This window comes from Talaromyces proteolyticus, assembly GCF_021365285.1.
Source record: "Talaromyces proteolyticus strain PMI_201 chromosome Unknown BGW36scaffold_13, whole genome shotgun sequence".
Taxonomy (NCBI): Eukaryota; Fungi; Ascomycota; class Eurotiomycetes; order Eurotiales; family Trichocomaceae; genus Talaromyces; species Talaromyces proteolyticus.
Genome location: NW_025764289.1, coordinates 852,685 through 871,003, shown reverse-complemented (window position 1 = coordinate 871,003; position 18,319 = coordinate 852,685). Strand labels below are relative to the sequence as shown.

Below are 18,319 nucleotides of genomic sequence, written 5' to 3'. Positions count from 1 at the left end.
GTTGACCCTTGGGAGCCTGTCTAGCGGTATACCTGGATCCCCCGGTGTCTACTTGATCTGCCTTTACTATCTTCCCCCTGCTGTTAATGATTCGAACTAGGTACAATGGAAATGCTATAGATAACTAGAGATTCCTTGGATTATTCAGACATGAGTGCTATTACTGAGGGACAAGAAGTAAAATGGGATCTCACCGATGGGCCAATAGGAACATGTGCAGTTTAGGCCTGCTTACTCATTTGATGACTACAAAATAACCTAGAGATTAACTTACTTACTAGTCATCATTGTTGCCATTATCCCACTCTACACGTAACACTGTCATAGACGATCGCAGCAGGACCGGCAATTGACATTGCCCAATTATTGAATAATCATAACTAACCGCCATCGCAGCCTAATATGAGGCGGCGCAAAGTCTACTGTTACTAAGCGTGGTCGAGATCATGTTGATTTCAAACCAAGCTCCACGCGGAGCCTGTCAGAAGAGAGGATCAAGTCAATTGGCCCGAGCATATTGAAGTAAGAGATAGTAATTAAATTATTTAATGCGAAATGAGATTTTTTTTTTCTTGCCGTGAGGGATGCCGGGCACGCCCGCGTGCAGCGATTAACTAATTATATGTGATACAGCAACAGCCAATGCCCCACGCTGCTGCCCCTCGTGACGACATGGCGACTTTATATAGCCGGGTTTTCCTAGCTGCTGCGACTCCGGTCTGCGATCCTTCATCCATCCCAGCTCTGCAGTAAGCATCTATCACCAATCATCTCAATTGGACTCTCCAGTGAGTGTTTTATCCCAGGCTGAGCAGTGCTCGGCTCAACCGAGCTCACTGCGGGCTCCGTTTGGATACCCCGCGCTAACAACAAGTCCTACCTAGAGCAACAATCCGCCCATCAACTCCCACCTTTCACCATGCCCGGTTTCCAACAGGCCTCGGATTTGGATGCATGGAAGAAGCTCCAGCAGCACCATGCATCCGTGGGCAAGAGCATTGTGCTGAAAGAGGAGTTCGAGAAGGATCCCAGCCGCTTCCAGAAGTTCAGCAAAACCTTCACCAACACCGTTGATGGCAAAGATGTCCTTTTCGACTTCTCCAAGAACTTCATCACCGACGAGACCTTGGATCTGTTAGTAGAGCTCGCCAAAGAAGCCAAGGTCGAAGAGCTTCGGGATGCCATGTTCAAGGGCGAACATATCAACTTCACAGAAGACCGTGCCGTCTACCACGCGGCTCTGCGCAATGTCAGCAACCAGCCCATGCAGGTCGACGGCAAGAGCGTTGTTGAAGATGTCAATAGCGTGCTGGCACATATGAAAGAATTCTCAGAGCAGGTCCGCAGCGGTGAGTGGAAGGGATATTCTGGCAAGAAAATCAAGACTATCATCAACATCGGTATTGGTGGATCTGACCTGTAAGGAAACCAATCCATGATTATCCTTGATTATGCTAATGATAGCACTCTGAAAGTGGTCCCGTCATGGTCGCTGAAGCACTCAAGCCCTACGGAGACCGCGACCTGAAACTGCACTTTGTCTCGAACATCGACGGTACTCACATCGCCGAGGCCCTGAAGGAGTCTGACCCGGAAACCTCCCTTTTCCTAATTGCATCAAAGACCTTCACAACTGCCGAGACGACGACCAATGCCAACACTGCCAAGAAATGGTTCCTCGAAACCGCCAAGGATGAATCGTACATCGCAAAGCACTTTGTTGCTTTGTCCACAAATGAAGCTGAAGTCACCAAGTTTGGTATTGATAAGAAGAACATGTTTGGCTTTGAGTCATGGGTTGGTGGTCGTTATTCGGTCTGGAGCGCTATCGGTCTCTCCGTAGCGTTGTATATCGGCTATGACAACTTCCACCAATTCCTGGCCGGTGCTCATGCTATGGATCACCACTTCCGCACTGCGCCTCTCAAAGAAAACATCCCAGCTCTTGCCGGCCTTCTGAGTGTTTGGTACAGCGACTTCTTCGGTGCCCAAACCCACCTTGTTGCCCCGTTCGATCAGTACTTGCACCGTTTCCCTGCCTATCTCCAACAGCTATCCATGGAAAGCAATGGAAAGGCTATCACGCGCTCTGGCGACTACGTTAAGTACACCACTGGCCCTATTCTCTTCGGCGAACCCGCGACAAATGCCCAGCACAGCTTTTTCCAGCTCCTCCACCAAGGAACAAAATTGATCCCCACCGACTTCCTCCTCGCAGTCGAGTCTCACAACCCCGTTGAAGGCGGCAAGCACCAGCGCATGCTGGCTTCGAACTTCTTTGCGCAGGCCGAAGCCCTCATGATCGGAAAGACCCCTGAGCAAGTCAAGGCCGAAAATGCCCCCGATGACCTGGTTCCACACAAGACTTTCCTTGGAAACAGACCAACCACATCCATCTTGGCTCAGAAGATTACACCGGCAACTTTGGGTGCTCTCATTACTTACTATGAGCACCTGACCTTCACTGAAGGTGCTGTATGGAATATCAACTCTTTCGACCAATGGGGAGTCGAACTTGGCAAGGTCCTGGCAAAGAAGATCCAGAAAGAACTCGAAACTCCCGGCGAGGGTGGTGCCCACGACGCGTCTACTGCTGGTCTCATCAAGACTTTCAAGGCCAAGGCGAACCTTGCATAAACCCGTACCAACGAAGACATGGACCAAATGCCTATTTGAGCTGTCAAGCGCCGAACGTATCTATTCCGTCAGTGCAGTAACTAGAAAATTCGAGGGTTAATGAGCAGGCTATTTGATGATACAAAAACGAGATGATGAGACCACTGTCCGTTTATACAGACTTTCCGGGCAATAGGCGTGTTATGACTCTCTTTCAACAAGGTCATTTAATTAGCTTTTTTCTTTTGTAGTTCCCTGGATGTCAATGAATAGCTAATTATGAAGCGCAGCAGCTTTATACTAAACACAATATACATATGTAATGATAAGCAATGCGGACGGATTACCCGAATATCCTCAAGTGCCATGAGTAAAGACGAACAATATCAGAATCATGTTTCAACTAGAAGAATGACACCCAAGATGTTCAATTATGAGAAACTTTCTTCATGGATTTTGCGCAGAGCATCCGAAATTGTACTAGGTTAGTATTCAAAGTGTGATTGTCTTAGCCCCCAAATAAACCCTGTTTTGTTTAGATACCCGGCAGAGATACCCGATTCGGAATATGGTCGGATATTCCAGATGCCACAGGGTTTACAGTCCATCGCAGCCCCAGCGTAACATTGTACAGGGAACGTTCCAAGGCTTTATCTAAATTAAGGTTGCGGTTGGCCAAACAGAGTGAACATATGAAAAGCTAGGCCAAGTTGACAATGTTGCTTAAGCCTATTGCATTCAATCTACTTTAGGATAGATCAACCTATGTAAATATTGATGTTGAATGTTGAAGGGGCCATTTTCCAATTGCGATGTAGCGTCTTACTTCTCTAACAGTACGTAAATATAATCGATCGAATATATAAATTAAGACAAAGGAACGCTGTTCTCTCATTTTCGGAATTAATCGTCCTACGCATCAAGATTATTAAGAAGAAAGAATTGTATCTACAAAATGCACACTCTGGCTATTCTTTCAATAATTTCCGCTGTTAGCGGCTATCATCTTAAGCCTCATACTCACATACGCCGAGGAAACTCGTCGTCAACATGTTTCCCGTTCAACTCAGCGACGTTTAACAATTCTACGACCGTTCCCGACATGTCGCGATCAGATTGGTGGTGCTCTGCTGAACAAACATACGGTTTCCTTGGCTTTTCTTATCCGATCGAAAATGACTGTGATGGTGAGCCTTATTCGCTCATCGAGTCTGATTTTGCCTCTATGAAGGAGGATTTTGGTGCTTCATTGGCCCGCGCTTACTTACCCGGCTGTTACACGGATGACATTTGGGAGAGACTTATCAAAGCCGGCATTGAACATGATATGGGTGTTGTGTTTCAGGTTGCGTGGCCGTTGAATGGAGACCCTGTAGGGCGCCCACCATAATAATTGGTTTCTGCTTTTCTTCAAAAGGATCTTACTAAATAGACGCGTCAATAACAGGACTCGTGGTGGAAAAAGATTCAAACGTCGATTTTGGATACCCTTGCCAATAGCAGCTATGCCGATATTGCGCCCTACGTTGTGCACAGTATAGAGTTTGGAACGGAGCCAATTGGCGACACAGACGGAGGCAGTTACGAAGCTTTTGAGGGATATCTATCCGATTTCAAAGAGGCCGCCAAGCAATACGGAATCCCTATTGGTATTTCCGAAGACTGGGACCGTCCAGGAACGATGAGTTCCGACGACGGCAGTTCGCTGGGCCCTGTTGGTGAAAAGATTGCGAACTTGAGCGATGTCGTGCATGCACATGTCATGCCCTATTATCATGACGATCTGACGGAGGCAGACTCATGGAACTACATTAAAAACCAGGTTACCTGGTTGAAGGCGAATATAGATCTGCCAGTTTTGATCTCAGAGGTGAGTAGTATTTGCACATTATTTCTGGGATATCTATCCTCTATATTGTTTGGAATGAAAGGAAAGATAAAAGAATAAAAGACCTTGTGCTAACGTTATTAATAGACGCAATGGGCATGGGCTTACAACGACGGACATGCTGGTGGCCACGTTACAGGTCCAGATTCATGCGACTGTGGCGAGGATCAATACACAAATTATTGGCAGAATTTTGACGACAATTGCGAATTCTTCAAAGAAAACCAGGTTGGCTGGTTCCTTCATGCCTGGCAACAAGAAGGAACTTTCGATATGAAGAAAGACGACGGGTCTTATGCAATTCCAAATTGGAAACCCAGAAGGTGTTAATTCCTTATAATCAGAAGCGCCAAAGTGGAAAGTAAAGACTAGCATAAACTATAAACTCTTTCTTAGAATGGCCAAATGAAAGCATCTCTGGCAATACACGAATTCCCTATACGTAAATGATTGATATTAATTGATTCTAATAAGGGTATCCATCAATACTTGCCAGACTTGGAGGTGCCTCTACAAAAGTGGAATTTATGTATATGTTTCATTCATCCCTTTGTCACTAGAACTCTCACGCCTTTATTCGAGAGTTTGGGAAACGGCAGGAAAAGCTCATGCGCGAGTATGACATCTTCTCTACTCGTCTCGTACTGCTCAAACGTCAGTTCACGAAATACTTTGGATAAAGTGGCCCTCTTATCTATTCTCTTTAATGTTGCCGTATTGCAGCTGTTGTCTATATAATTAAAAGAAATATTAATCACCAGTCTCTTTTCTACATGGAATAAGATTTTCCATTTAAGAAGTTACTGCTCTATTACTAACTACTAAATCATGAGTTTGGCGTCAACGATGGACTTGGACCCGTTGGAATATGCTACTGGTTTAATGACTGCGATTGGTTTGCTGTACTTCATGAAACGTATGAGGAACTTTATACCTCAGGGAGCGACTTCGTGTTTCCGCGCTCTTATTTTCATTCCCAACATCAGTGGTTTGTATTGCTCCATTCTCTGGGGTAATGTGCTGGCTTGGTGACTGCAGTGAATGCAGAGACTTCATACCTCGGCCTAATGCCCGGTCTACATACTATCCTCGTCTTCGATGATTCTGTACGGCTGGGGTACGCGAAGTTTTGAATGGGATTTGGTGCCGACTGTCATCAAAAGGCCAGCAGATGGTGGAGTTGAAAGAAATGTTCTTGAATACAGCAGCTCTTACACAGTGTCCGATAGAAGTACTTGCTGGTCACGGACTGTTTATGCCTCTGGTCGACCCTAATATTCTCCATCTTCGATCTCTACGATTTCCTTTCTGTAGGACCGTAGGCCAAGGTTTCCCGTCCATATCTGTGTGAGAATGGATGATAAAGGTCTCCCGAGTTCGGGGAGAAGCCCCGCTCTTTGATAGTTTATTAACGATTCTGTATAAAAGGTGGCTCTTTTTATCTCGCTGACAGTTTAATTCCCACTGTCCTTTTAAAATTCCCCTTAAACGCGGACAAAAGTTGCTGGAGGCCTTCCAACATCAACACCGTAATCTCCATCTGGTGCCCTCTTTTGCTGCCAGTCGGGTTTGAAGTTTGTGGCAGAGTTCATCACGGTTTTTTGGATGCGCCGGTGACCGTAGGCAGTCACAATTCGTAAATTCTAAAATGACATCCTCACGAAAGGTCAATGACATGCTAATAGATATTAGCCTTCCATGATCATTTCCCATCCAATCAAAGGTACGGCTGGGTCTCCTCGGAGCAATTTTAGCCCGATACGGTTGAGGGTTGTGCCGATCGGCCGTAAGGTCTGTCGGCTTTATGCCATGAGACTGAAAAGGGTAAAACTAAATGGTGTTAACTCTTGTTGGGCCAAGGTAATTAGTCTTTCCAGTTTAACATCGCGTGTTTTTGACAGGTGGATTGCTAAATGTGGAAACTCGGAGCAAGAGTTCATGGAACCTAAGGATAAAAGGTTGAACGGTGAGAGGCTTTGGTTTGTCCGAATACGAGATGGATTATCTTCCGATATATGCAGTGCTGTATTTATGTATATATACACTCCTTCCACTGGACGGCAATGTCTATCTAATCTGTGTGAAAATCTGCATAGCTGCGAAACGAAAACTAGAAAGCTTTGAATCCCCACCTTCCTAAAGGACCATCTTCAAACTTGAACTTCAAGTTAAAACTTGATTTTCATAATATCAATTGGTCCTTCCATTGGTAATTGGTCCGGGCCTCTCTTTCCTTGTTCTTTTTAAATTCTCTATTTCTTCTTGCCGATCTCTCTGAAAATGGCTTTAGAAACACCATCCTCAGAGGTGGCTTCACCAACACAATCACCAGGCCCTGAGACGAATGAAAAAAATGATTCGCTTACCGAAGACTTCGCCTTGGGCCGTAGAGGGATCCTAGTCTTTTCCACGCTCGCAGTGTTGACCTTGATGGCGGCTTTGGATGGAACGTCTATCTCGGTCGCACTTCCGGTAAGCACGAAATCTTCCCAGTGTGCTCGTCCCTGAAGCCTAATTGGAAGTTTCTAGATAATCGCAAAAGAACTCAATGGCACCGCAATTGAGGCTTTCTGGAGCGGAACCTCGTTCCTGCTCTTGTCAACGGTTTTCCAGCCGAGCTTCGCATCCTTGTCTAACATTTTCGGCCGACGACCTATGATCATGACCTCGCTGGTTTTCTTCTTTGTGGGTGCCGTTGTCTCAGCTGTCGCCAAAGATTTCACATATATGCTTGTTGGTCGCTCAATTCAAGGCGTTGGTGGTGGCGGCATCATCGCCCTCACGGAAATTATCGTTACAGACATCGTCCCACTGCGCCTCCGGGGACAGTACTTTGGTATTCTCAGTGCAATGTGGAGTATTGGATCGGTTACAGGTCCTATTCTCGGTGGTGGGTTTTCACAGAACGTCACCTGGGTAAGCCTCAACCTTTCACTTTTCGTCTTTTAAAATTTGAGATGATTATGCTAACACGGCCGGCTAGCGCTGGATCTTCTATATCAACTTTCCCTTCATCGGTGTCGGTGCTATTTTCGTTCTCCTTTTCCTCAGACTAAATATCATACCTACCTCCCTAGCTCAGAAGCTCCGCCGTATCGACTATATCGGCACGGTTGTTTTCGTCGGCAGCATTTCTTCCTTCCTTATCCCACTCACATGGGGTGGTGTCCTTTATTCCTGGTCGTCATGGAGAACTCTCGTCCCTCTCCTCATCGGCGTAGCGGGTCTTTCTATCTTCGCAATCCATCAAGCTCGGTTTGCTACTGATCCCATCATCCCACCAACCATATTTCGCAATCGCACCGCAACAATCGCTTTCATTGGCAGTATCCTACAAGGCCTTGTACTTTGGTGTGCCCTCTACTATCTTCCCCTCTACTATGAAACTGTGAAAGAATATTCTCCCATCCTCTCCGGCGTGGCGCTTTTTCCACAAACTTTCACGGTCGCCCCTTCAGCCGTTGTTGTTGGAATTCTTATTACTACCTTTGGCTCCTATCGCTGGGCGATCTGGGCCGGTTGGGCCTTGTCCACCCTGGGTCTGGGTCTCATGTGCTATATTAAGGTGGACACCTCTGTTCCCGCGTGGATTTTTCTTAACCTTGTGTCTGGATTGGGCCTAGGGTTCCTTTTCCCTTCATTGGCATTTGCCGTGCAAGCGTCCGCTACGAACGAGAATCTAGCCATCGCCGTGGCAATGTTCAGCTTCTTCCGCGCCTTAGGGCAGGCAATCGGCGTGGCGATTGGCGGGGTCGTATTTCAAAATCAGATGCACAAGAATCTACTAAGCTACCCAGAGCTAGCGCCCATGGCAGACGCTTATAGCCAAGATGCCGCTGGACTGGTGCAGGTAATCAAGGCGATGTCTCCCGGGGAGACCAAGTCGGATTTGAAGGCAGCGTACACGGATAGCTTGCGGATAGTGTGGGCCGTCTGTTGTGCGGTGTGCGGAGTTGCGTTGTTGTTGAGCTTGTTCATCCAGCATTATGATTTGGACCAGGCGTTGAAGACAGAGCAGGGATTAAGAACAGAAAAGACACAGGCTGCTGATGAGGAGGGTGTGAAGCAGTGACGATCGTCAAGATGGGATGATGACTACGAATTATAGACCTCTCAGCTTTTTGTAACATATAACGAAATAATGTAATATCTAATAGAAATAATATATTTCAAAGACAATGTTATCAATAAATCAGAGAACCTCACCGCGTGCACCTTATTAAGGCATAGAGAAGTCTTACGGTGGTCGAATGTCTTGATGCCTCTCGGGCAGCTTCCTGCATAAGCGATAAATGCTTCGATCGCTTATCATTGTCATCCATGACGACCAGGGTATTTGGAGGGGGTATTCATCCTACCCAACGGTACTTCCGAACTACTACTGCTCAAGTCTCAAAATATGATCGCGACGTTGATATGCTTCAAGCCACTGCTTGTGTCGAGATTTCCCCGTCTCTTTGGCTGCCTCGTAGAGATTAGGATCAAGTATCAAGATTTGATCGTCTGCTTCTTCATGACGTGCGATCTCAGCTTCATACTCCTCAAAGGTAGTGAAGAAGGCGATCCCTCTTCTTGGTCCCCTAGTGTTTTGAATGTTAGCTGACGCAACTCCGCCACCAAGCATCCACTGAGCTTACTTGTCTTCTTTCCTCGTCCGAGATGATCAATTGATGTTTGTAGGAGAGGTCGCTGCTACTTTTTGTACTTGCTGATACACGGTCGGGCCGAGTCTGCATCATCCTGACACTCCTCGTCGATAAGATTGTGGAAGAACTCTTTTAGTATTCCTGACCCTACTCTCTACCAGCCTTCCGTCTATGCTTGCATTTCAGTTCTATATATTAACAATTTTGAATTGTACTTTCTATTATATTAGAGAAGTACTTTACAATATTCCTTTATATTACATTTATCTTTTTTAACATCTTAACGGAAAACACATAAACCAGATCTTACTATTTACTACCATATTTGACCTACTCAATTTCGCTATTGAAGATTATAATATGAATTTATTAAGAGTTTTAATGTTAATAACAAAGTATTAAAATCATAACGACTAATAGTAATAGAGAAACATGATTTAGGGGTTTATCTTATTCCTTCCCTCCCAATTTCTTTTGCTTATACAACAATGCGGCATGTAACTAGCTAATTATAAGTGGGCGTCTTGCATGATTGCTTATATAATACAACGTAGAACCCCACGTCGTACACTTTAAGCTGAATAATCAGACTTGGAAAGCTTCATTTCCGTTGTCTAGTTTTCAATGAGTGGTCGATTCAATGCTCTGACAGGGACCCCGTCATTTTGACACCAAACCTAAACGCTACAAGTCTGCGGGTATGGAAATAGCTTATGCGCCTCGTCATGGCAGTACAAGAAGCTCTAATGGATGTTGGACTTGTCGGCTTCGACGCAAAAAATGCGACGAAAACTACCCTGTGTGTGAAACCTGCACTGCGCTTCACATAACCTGTCATTACAGCCAGGACAAGCCGGAGTGGATGGATGGCGGAAGTAAGCAAGAGGAGATGGCAATGCGGCTCAAGCGTCAGGTCAAGGAACAGTTTCATCGGCGCCATGACCGTGGTGCTGTTAATATCTCTAATGACCGTTTCCCATTGGTCGACTCTGTTGCCAATGAGTCGAGAGTGCTAGCTAGAGGCTCAGCCGATAATCAGCTCCAAGGTGAATGTGACTGCAGATCGAATAGTCAGAGCGTGTGCAAATCCACCACTTCTTTTGAACGTTCTAACACTATATTTGTAATGTTTTATCTTGAAAACGTACTGCCGTTCTTGTTTCCATTTTACCAGCCGAGTTTTCTTCAAGGTGGAAAAGCGTGGATCTTGGAAATGATTATGAATAGGCCGGTGGTACGACAGGCCACTTTATGTCAGAGTTCATACTTCCTTTCTCTTGCACGGGGAACTGAGGATCACGATGGAGCCTGGGAGACGGTCTTAGCACAGACTAGGGCTACATTTGCAATGTTGAGAGAGTCGCTGCAGATTATCGTTGGCTCACACATCACCGAGCACCTCCCAGGGGCTGTACGGATTATGACAAGTATCATGCAGCTGCAGCGCTTTGAAATTGCTGTTTTGAGTTTCACTAACTGTCGACCTCATCTAAATGCCGCCCTCGCACTTTTCAAGCAACTTCTTGATAGCACCGACAGTGGAAACCCACCGGGGTCCTGTAGTTTCAGTTCTGTCATTAATAGTCTCAATCCATCGTCATTGATTTCGCCAGGTCAGGTCCCGAGTGCCGAACAGGCCGCCTTTTGTTTCTCGTCAGCCCTTTTGATTTTCGATGACATTATTGCAAGCACAGTACTTCAGGAGCAACCAAGGCTCTACGAGTACCACCACAGCCTTCTTGAAAAAATCGACGGAATTGATCCACCTATCAACCTTGAGGGTGTTGTGGGGTGTCAAAACTGGGCATTGCTTGCAATCGGTGAGATTGCGGCCCTTGACACGTGGAAGCAACAGTGCAAAGGAGCCGGAAATCTTGATGTCATGGAGGTTGTCAAGCGCGCTACGGCCATAAAGAACTCACTAGGAGCCCATCTTAGGCAGCTCGAAACTAGGTCAACGATGACTTCTCAGGGAAGCAATCTCCTACTAGAAATTTTCACCACAAATTCTAGTCAGCAATCAGACCTACCAACCAAGCAAACTCCGTTCGTTACCCGCGTCTGGGCACATGCTGCCCTGATTTATCTATTTGTAGTTGTGTCCGGATGGCAAGCCACTAGCGTCGATGTGCATTATCATGTTGATCAAATCATCGAATTACTTACAAATCATATCTCGCCCCCGGCACTTCTCCGCACGATGGTATGGCCATTTTGTATAGCAGGCTGCCTTGCAAATCCAACACAGGAAGTCCATTTCCGTAGGATGGCCGAGGCTTTGCAACCATCAAGTGTATTTGGTACAGTACGCAAAGCACTTGAGATCATGGAGAATGTATGGTATAATCGGGATGTAGAAGATGCTTCAAGCCGCAATTTCGCTGCCTGCTTTGAAGGCCAAGGTGATCTAGTGCTGCTCGTTTAGATGAACAATTGTGCATGGCATGTTCAAACACCTCTACGGTTCCTCTACGACCGGATAGACTTTTTGTGGAAAACCGCATTTAGATTCTCTACACCCTATTCCTGTTTGAACTGAACATAACCCTTGTCCTTCACGAATGTGGCGTGCCATGGTGCATTTCCTTCGTGACTCACTAACTTCGCATAGAAGTCAGCATGCGCAGGGCCATCTAATGCCATTCCATTCATTCTGCCTCTTCCTGGCGCTCATCTGTATATATATATTGATATATGCCAAGATTGTCCAAATCTCTTTGTGAATTTGTAATCATAATTCAACTGTTTTGTGTTGGTATAGCGGCAATACTATCTCGTCAACTCTTATACGACTAAGTGAAGACTGTTCTCTAGACTCTTTCTCAGGGCTGCCTTGATCGAAACTTGCCCACGGTTCGATATACTGAAGCCCCACAAGCCGCGCGCGACGCCATTGAGCCCAGACTCCTCGAGTTGCAAGTCCTAAGTAATCACCCGAACCCGCGCGCGAAGACCCATTTTGTCCTGCCGTCGCACGCCTGAGCCCATAGTTCGATACATGTAATGCCGTGATTTATTGTCCGAATCCCCCCGAGGATTTAGTTCAACCTGCTCGCGCGCGGGAGGAAAGCTTAGTGATATTTCTGTAGCCCTGAATATCGTAGAACTGGAACTCTAGTACTAACAACCTCAAGATCGCATCAATTTTGTATTAATTTTATATCAATTGATTTGTCAGCTCGTTATGCCCGGGCTTTCAATTATTCATAATGTCATATTTCAGAACAATTGTTGTAGATATGTCCCTCTTTTACTCAGATCAAAGAATGGATATATAGGTGGATATCAGGTATTATGCCCTTACCTATGTCACGTAATAATTCAATTACATGGTTTCATTCACTTTATATATACTTTTCTGTTGTCCTTCTGAGTCTAGTCATCCCATTTGCCTACTTTATTCCACTTTCATATACCAGATATATCTGGCAAGCCACACAGGGTTTAAATACCATGTCTGATTCCTCGAGTCTCAAGAGTTCTTCCCGGACACCCGTCTACTTCCTCGGAATTGGCGGACCAAACTTTATAGAAGACAAGAACCATCCAGCCTATGTCAAACTATCTGAAGTGGGACGAGAGATCACGACGCGAGTCAAGCCCAAAGCAGTGGTTGTCTTTTCTGCCCACTGGCAAGGTAGCCCGAATAGAATTATGATCAATGTTGCTGAAAAGACAAATATCATTTACGACTTCTATGGATTTCCTCCTCACTACTATGAATATGAGTACCCGAACAAAGGAAGCCCCGAGGTTGCTGGAAAGATTATTGAGAAGCTTGCAGGGGCCGGAATTGAGGTCCAAAAGGTCAAGCGGGGCTTAGATCATGGTGTCTGGGTGGGCTTTCTAGCAGGTAGATGATGCTCTTTTTTCTCGCCCTCCTTTTCTGATTTTTTACGTCTATTCGCTAATAATGGCTATAAACAGCTTTCGACCCCAAGGAAAACCCATTAAATGTACCGATCGTGCAAGTCTCCCTATACGATAACGAGGACTTGGATCAACATTATCGCATCGGACAGGTATTGGAAAGTCTCCGAGACGAGGGTATTCTGATCGTGGGTGCCGGAATGGCTGTTCACAATCTTCATGATTATCGGGCCTCAAGAACAACGGGCCAAACTATGCCGTAAGTAGATGGTGGCAAAAATATCAACTACATCTTATTTCAGCTAACACTACCTAGTTACGCCTTCAGCTTTGATGAGGCGCTGAAGGAGGCAGCTACCGCAGAGCCAGAAGATCGGCAAGGAAAGATGCTGGCATTAATGAAACGCAGTGATGGCAGGGCCGCACACCCGACTTTAGACCATATTCTTCCAATATACATCGCTGCGGGGGCTGCAGGCTCGGATATCGGAGAACGATTGTGGACCTTGCCTGAGCGAAGTTTGAGCTGGGCACAATATCGCTTCGGCCAGGTATAAGACACTGTTCTTATTGTGGATTCACAAATTAGACAGCCTTTTTTCTGGTTGTTATTCAACAGTCAACTTTCGTTGAAGAAAAAAAGCATTTAATGTTCAAGATTCATCAATTAAGGTATCTTTAGCTCATACTCTTTAAAGACTATCACAGCCAATGTAAAGAATCCTTGTCATCCTAGTCGCCAAATCACCGTTATGTATCCGATTTTATCCTTTCGCCCCTGGGCTTCTCGGCCCGTCTGCAACATTGAACCAGGAATCTAACACGGAGTCAATTTACCGGGATCTTATCACTCCTATATCAGTCCTTAATATTACTAAATCACTATAAAAATATGGGTCTCACAGTAAGCTTGGCAGATACTGTACTTGGGCTAGTAGCAAGGAAGCAGTGGCAGGTCTACATTCACCCACGTGCGCCTCCACTAAAGAAAAATCGAATTATTAACTTGTTTCAATCATGTCAACCAATACTACTAACTTAGTACTGATTTTATTAGTTACTCCTATATGATAATGTGACAGCCTTGGTATATCCTAAATTTTCTACGCCTCAATGTTGACTTAAGGAGTAGCTTGGAAGCCATTCATAGTACCGAGAGCCATTCACAATATTCAGTTTCTTGGACACTAATCTGCACGCATGGCCATCGGCCCTTTTCTCTTCTCGGCCTTGGTGCTTCTGCCAGTGTAAGTATTTTTTGCTTTCATCTACATTTTATTTCGAAGATCTGTCCCTAAACTTGGTATTTTTGCTAACGTAGATGGCAGTGTTTCCGCCCACGCATCATGTAACACTGTCGATGACGGATATACTTGTTTCCCCCATGTCGCCCGCAACTGGGGCCAATATGCGCCGTACTTTTCCCTCGCCTCTCAGTCTCAAATCTCACCAGCTGTACCCGAAGGCTGCCAGATCACTTTTGTACAATCCTTAAGCCGTCATGGAGCTCGCTATCCCACCTCTTCCAAAAACAAGGTCTACAAAGCCCTAGTCCAGAACATCCAAGAAAACGCCACCGCTTTTAATGGCGAGTATACGTTCTTAAAAAACTACACTTATTCGTTTAGTTCTGACAACCTGACTGCCTTTGGTGAATTGGAAATGTATGATTCTGGTGTCAAGTTTTATAATCGCTATGAGTCGCTTGCTAGGTTCAATGTTCCCTTCATTCGTTCCTCGGGCTCTGCTCGGGTTGTGGCATCTAGCCAGCAATTTATTGCTGGGTTTCAAGCAACTAAGAAAAATGATAGACACGCAAACCATGCCCAAGTTGGTCCTGTCATTAACGTCATTCTCGAAGAAACCTCTTCATTCAACAACAGTCTCGACCCCGACACCTGCACAAGATTTGAGAATAGTGAAGTGGGCGACGACGCACAAGCCACATTTGCAAACATCTTTGTCCCTGCCATCCTGAAACGCGTCCAGACACATCTTCCGGGAGTGACACTTAATATTAACGAAGTTATTTACCTAATGGATCTCTGCTCCTTCGACACCGTCGCAAAGACAACAGACGCTAGTCAATTGTCACCGTTCTGCGATCTTTTTAGCCATAAGGAATGGGTGCAATATAACTATTACCAATCCCTAGGGAAATACTACGGCTATGGCGGCGGAAATCCTTTGGGACCTGCCCAAGGAATCGGTTTCACAAACGAATTAATCGCTCGACTAACACGCACTCCCGTGCACGACCACACCTCCACCAATACCACGCTCGACTCACAGCCTTCGACCTTCCCGCTCAACGCAACCTTGTACGCCGAGTTTTCACATGACAATGGCCTAACCCCGATTTTCTTTGCCATGGGCCTTTACAATGGCACTAAGCTCTTGTCAGAGACAGAAGTTGAGTCTATTGAGGAAACAGATGGGTATTCAGCTGCATGGAGTGTGCCGTTCTCGGCGCGTGCATATGTTGAAATGATGACTTGTAGGGGTACGAAAGAACCGCTCGTCAGGGTTTTGGTTAATGACCGAGTTGTTCCATTGCGTGGCTGTGATGTGGATCATCTTGGGCGGTGTACGAGGGAAGGGTTTGTTAGGGGGTTGGGGTTTGCAAGGGATGGCGGAAACTGGGGCAGTTGCTTTACCTGATTCCAATCAGAGGCTATTCTAAATAAAGAATAAATAAGGAGTTGTAAATATATGTTTTATTCATGGTATTTTTCAGACATTTAACTATGTGGTCCCTTCTCACAACTATAGATGTGCCGATAGCCATTGAAACTTAACACTAAGTGGCTTTCTCGGGATTATGCTGGCGAAGGGTTAATTTTGAGTCAGTGCAACTGATGTTATTAAAACTCCCCTATAGAAGCAACGGAGCAAGGACATGAAGCAACATTATTGCCTTAATCCCATTGAAAAATTGGCTCAGACTGCCACGCTAATTTAAGTAGCTGACTCGTCAGTACTCAGTTCCAGCCGTTCGATATGCTTGTATCCTGTGTTACTGGTCACTTGGCGAAGTCAATTATACCAATGGCACGCACTAGAGCGAGAGCCGCCTAGCCGAGTCGTTCGGGGGCTGTTGGTACCGGAAGTCGCCCAACCAGCCATCGCAGCCTCAACAAGATGGGGGTGGAACGCGTCACTCCGGACCCTGAACTAACCAGCCGTGTCAGCCTGTTATTATGTATTATCTACGGAAACTTCAAACTAAAAGACTAGTAGAAGACTACTAGAAGTGGTCATTAAATAATACCCACCTGCCAAGTCGCTGCTGATTCTGTTCTTCTCATTCCCAACCATGACTTTATTATTACTGAGTGGCCATGTCAAAAAGCTCCTGGCATGGTGTCGCTTAATTTTGCTGCCGCTGGGGGTAAGTTTGGATATCACGAGTCCGCCTGTAAAATTAGCAAAGAAAAGGGAAAACTGATGTCGCCGCAGAAACCCACGCATTGCTTGCACGGTCAGGCTCCTGTTCGAAAACAGGAAACTACACCACCCCAGATGGACTGAACTTTACTGCGTACTGTGGTGAAGACATCGTATCGACGGCCTATTACGATACGCCAACAAAGAAGAATTTTACACAATGCATGGACGATTGCTCGACCGAGAACTATCGATGCTGGGGGGTGGCCTGGCAAGAATCAAACAGCTCTTGCTGGGGATTAACCAGTGATCATGCTATTACGAGCGCAAATTTGACGGGCCCTTCTAGTACCAGAGACATAGCGCTTGGGAACACCACCCAGCTGGGTGGGAATACTTCATGTCCCTATGCAAATAATACAATCCTCCCGACCCAAGAAGGATTGGATTTTAAGCTCGCCTGCTACACGAGTATTGATGAGGATACTCTTTCCCCGTGGAACTTGGAATTTTGTAGGGTCCATGTGGAAACCCTGGAAGAATGCATGGACGCCTGTGCTCAAGCGCACCCACGCTGTCAAGCAGCAATGTGGAACCCGGGACTTATGGCTGGGTATTTGAACTGTTTTCTCAAAAATGACACCGGTCCTCTCGTGGCAAACACCAACTACATTTACCACACAGCCGTCGCTGAATATACTCCTCTATCCCAGGGCTGCCCGACATATTCGAACTGGACGGCCAACGACAAAACGTTTGACATCAAATGCTCCAAACAAATCACCCAGGCGAACAATCTTACCTTTTACCACCAAGATAATATTACCGCATGTATCGATAGCTGTGCCTCACACAGCGGACCTCCGGCATGTGAAGCCGTCGTTTTTGACGCTACATTGGATTCTGGTTACGAAAATTGCCAGCTTTTTAGCGATGTAAAAATGACAGACGACTCGACAAATCTGAACATAGCTCAGTTTTCTACCGCTACATCTTCAAATTCTTCTTCATCCAACAGCAGCAGCAACAGCAGCAGCAAGGCATGGATCGCGGGTCCAGTCATTGGGGGAGTAGTTGCCATTGGCGTCATTGGATTTATATGGTTTTGGTGGAAGCGTCGGCAAGCAAGGAGGCAGTCGCCTGAAGAGGATAGCAGTGATACGGTTAATCAAGATAAAAATAAGCTACCTGCTACAGTGGCAGACCCTGCTTCACTTGACGCTCTATCTTCTCTCACCGAGCTTGCGGCCCAGGAGAGGGTAGAGCTGCCGTCCGAGGAAAGGAGGGTGTTTGAAATGGGGGCTGATGGAAATATGTGCAAACATTAAACTTGGTCAGGATGTGGTTCATTGAATAATGAGCAAGGCCGTGGTGATGCATGTACATAATTTGTAAATATTTGAATTTTAATCCTTTAATAATTACATGTAATATCTCCTCCTACTTAGCCTCAGTTCATAATTTAAAAATAGTTCTATGATGCTTTTATCATTTTTAGCCTGAGCTACATCTATCCTTTTGGTGAAAACGAGGGAGATTTGCCCCATCAAAAGCTTTGGGTATGTACTAGTATTTACCCATCCTTATTGTTCATCACAGCACCGGTATTAATTTTCGACTGAAGACCCTACGAGTTTCTAATTGTATGCGGTAGACGAAAGGCCTCACTTGATAAATTGTTTTAGATTTTGAATCCTCAAAGAAGGCCATCTTATATATAGGATTATATGTGGCTCGGCTTACTTGTGTGAGATACGTTGGTAAACCTTGCTTAATCGTCTGGATCACTAGGGCCCCATCAGTGATGACTGCCCTTCCAACGGACAATTTCTAGCCAATGATTGTGTAGATAGAAGCAAACCACTGATACTTGATATCACTCGGCGCTCATTTAAAATGCTAGTCAGTAATG

The 18,319-nt window shown here is 45.6% G+C and overlaps 8 protein-coding genes across 8 annotated transcripts; all 8 read left to right on the top strand.

The window, feature by feature from the left end:
* Window positions 1-562: 562 nt before the first annotated feature.
* Window positions 563-2,766, top strand: BGW36DRAFT_59370 (glucose-6-phosphate isomerase). Its single transcript, XM_046222457.1, has 3 exons — window positions 563-788; window positions 885-1,419; window positions 1,476-2,766. Exons 2-3 carry the CDS (start codon window positions 920-922, stop codon window positions 2,635-2,637), a joined length of 1,662 nt encoding a protein of 553 aa, XP_046066953.1. The 5' UTR covers window positions 563-788; window positions 885-919; the 3' UTR covers window positions 2,638-2,766.
* An 805-nt stretch (window positions 2,767-3,571) lies between these two features.
* On the top strand, window positions 3,572-4,834 carry BGW36DRAFT_401117 (uncharacterized protein; the record flags this gene model as incomplete). The annotated part of the gene is made up of 3 exons (XM_046218711.1): window positions 3,572-3,988; window positions 4,064-4,486; window positions 4,592-4,834. The coding sequence occupies 3 exons, from the start codon at window positions 3,572-3,574 to the stop codon at window positions 4,832-4,834; spliced, it is 1,083 nt and encodes a 360-aa protein (XP_046066952.1).
* Window positions 4,835-5,191: 357 nt separating this feature from the next.
* On the top strand, window positions 5,192-5,588 carry BGW36DRAFT_59366 (uncharacterized protein). Its single transcript, XM_046222456.1, has one exon. The coding sequence runs from the start codon at window positions 5,333-5,335 to the stop codon at window positions 5,534-5,536; it is 204 nt and encodes a 67-aa protein (XP_046066951.1). The 5' UTR covers window positions 5,192-5,332; the 3' UTR covers window positions 5,537-5,588.
* A 1,196-nt stretch (window positions 5,589-6,784) lies between these two features.
* Window positions 6,785-8,576, top strand: BGW36DRAFT_306475 (major facilitator superfamily domain-containing protein; the record flags this gene model as incomplete). The annotated part of the gene is made up of 3 exons (XM_046212154.1): window positions 6,785-6,976; window positions 7,034-7,420; window positions 7,488-8,576. The coding sequence occupies 3 exons, from the start codon at window positions 6,785-6,787 to the stop codon at window positions 8,574-8,576; spliced, it is 1,668 nt and encodes a 555-aa protein (XP_046066950.1).
* A 1,151-nt stretch (window positions 8,577-9,727) lies between these two features.
* BGW36DRAFT_389265 (fungal-specific transcription factor domain-containing protein) lies at window positions 9,728-11,848 on the top strand. The gene has a single exon (XM_046217324.1). The coding sequence runs from the start codon at window positions 9,851-9,853 to the stop codon at window positions 11,573-11,575; it is 1,725 nt and encodes a 574-aa protein (XP_046066949.1). The 5' UTR covers window positions 9,728-9,850; the 3' UTR covers window positions 11,576-11,848.
* A 755-nt stretch (window positions 11,849-12,603) lies between these two features.
* On the top strand, window positions 12,604-13,577 carry BGW36DRAFT_401114 (putative aromatic ring-opening dioxygenase LigB subunit; the record flags this gene model as incomplete). Its single annotated transcript, XM_046218710.1, has 3 exons — window positions 12,604-13,003; window positions 13,078-13,279; window positions 13,337-13,577. The coding sequence occupies 3 exons, from the start codon at window positions 12,604-12,606 to the stop codon at window positions 13,575-13,577; spliced, it is 843 nt and encodes a 280-aa protein (XP_046066948.1).
* A 461-nt stretch (window positions 13,578-14,038) lies between these two features.
* Window positions 14,039-15,716, top strand: BGW36DRAFT_389263 (phytase). Its single transcript, XM_046217323.1, has 3 exons — window positions 14,039-14,095; window positions 14,153-14,267; window positions 14,349-15,716. Exons 2-3 carry the CDS (start codon window positions 14,221-14,223, stop codon window positions 15,679-15,681), a joined length of 1,380 nt encoding a protein of 459 aa, XP_046066947.1. The 5' UTR covers window positions 14,039-14,095; window positions 14,153-14,220; the 3' UTR covers window positions 15,682-15,716.
* A 624-nt stretch (window positions 15,717-16,340) lies between these two features.
* Window positions 16,341-17,806, top strand: BGW36DRAFT_465620 (uncharacterized protein). Its single transcript, XM_046222310.1, has 2 exons — window positions 16,341-16,411; window positions 16,480-17,806. The coding sequence occupies exons 1-2, from the start codon at window positions 16,381-16,383 to the stop codon at window positions 17,733-17,735; spliced, it is 1,287 nt and encodes a 428-aa protein (XP_046066946.1). The 5' UTR covers window positions 16,341-16,380; the 3' UTR covers window positions 17,736-17,806.
* The last annotated feature ends 513 nt before the right edge of the window (window positions 17,807-18,319 follow it).

Excerpts from the sequence above, each read along its gene's own strand:
- BGW36DRAFT_59370 (XM_046222457.1), top strand. The coding sequence starts at position 920 with ATGCCCGGTTTCCAACAGGCCTCGGATTTGGATGCATGGAAGAAGCTC. Across the intron at positions 1,420-1,475 it reads GGTATTGGTGGATCTGACCT|TGGTCCCGTCATGGTCGCTG; the intron begins GTAAGGAAACCA and ends GCACTCTGAAAG.
- BGW36DRAFT_59366 (XM_046222456.1), top strand. The coding sequence starts at position 5,333 with ATGAGTTTGGCGTCAACGATGGACTTGGACCCGTTGGAATATGCTACT.
- BGW36DRAFT_389265 (XM_046217324.1), top strand. The coding sequence starts at position 9,851 with ATGGAAATAGCTTATGCGCCTCGTCATGGCAGTACAAGAAGCTCTAAT.
- BGW36DRAFT_389263 (XM_046217323.1), top strand. The coding sequence starts at position 14,221 with ATGGCCATCGGCCCTTTTCTCTTCTCGGCCTTGGTGCTTCTGCCAGT. Across the intron at positions 14,268-14,348 it reads GCCTTGGTGCTTCTGCCAGT|TGTTTCCGCCCACGCATCAT; the intron begins GTAAGTATTTTT and ends CGTAGATGGCAG.
- BGW36DRAFT_465620 (XM_046222310.1), top strand. The coding sequence starts at position 16,381 with ATGGTGTCGCTTAATTTTGCTGCCGCTGGGG. Across the intron at positions 16,412-16,479 it reads TAATTTTGCTGCCGCTGGGG|AAACCCACGCATTGCTTGCA; the intron begins GTAAGTTTGGAT and ends ATGTCGCCGCAG.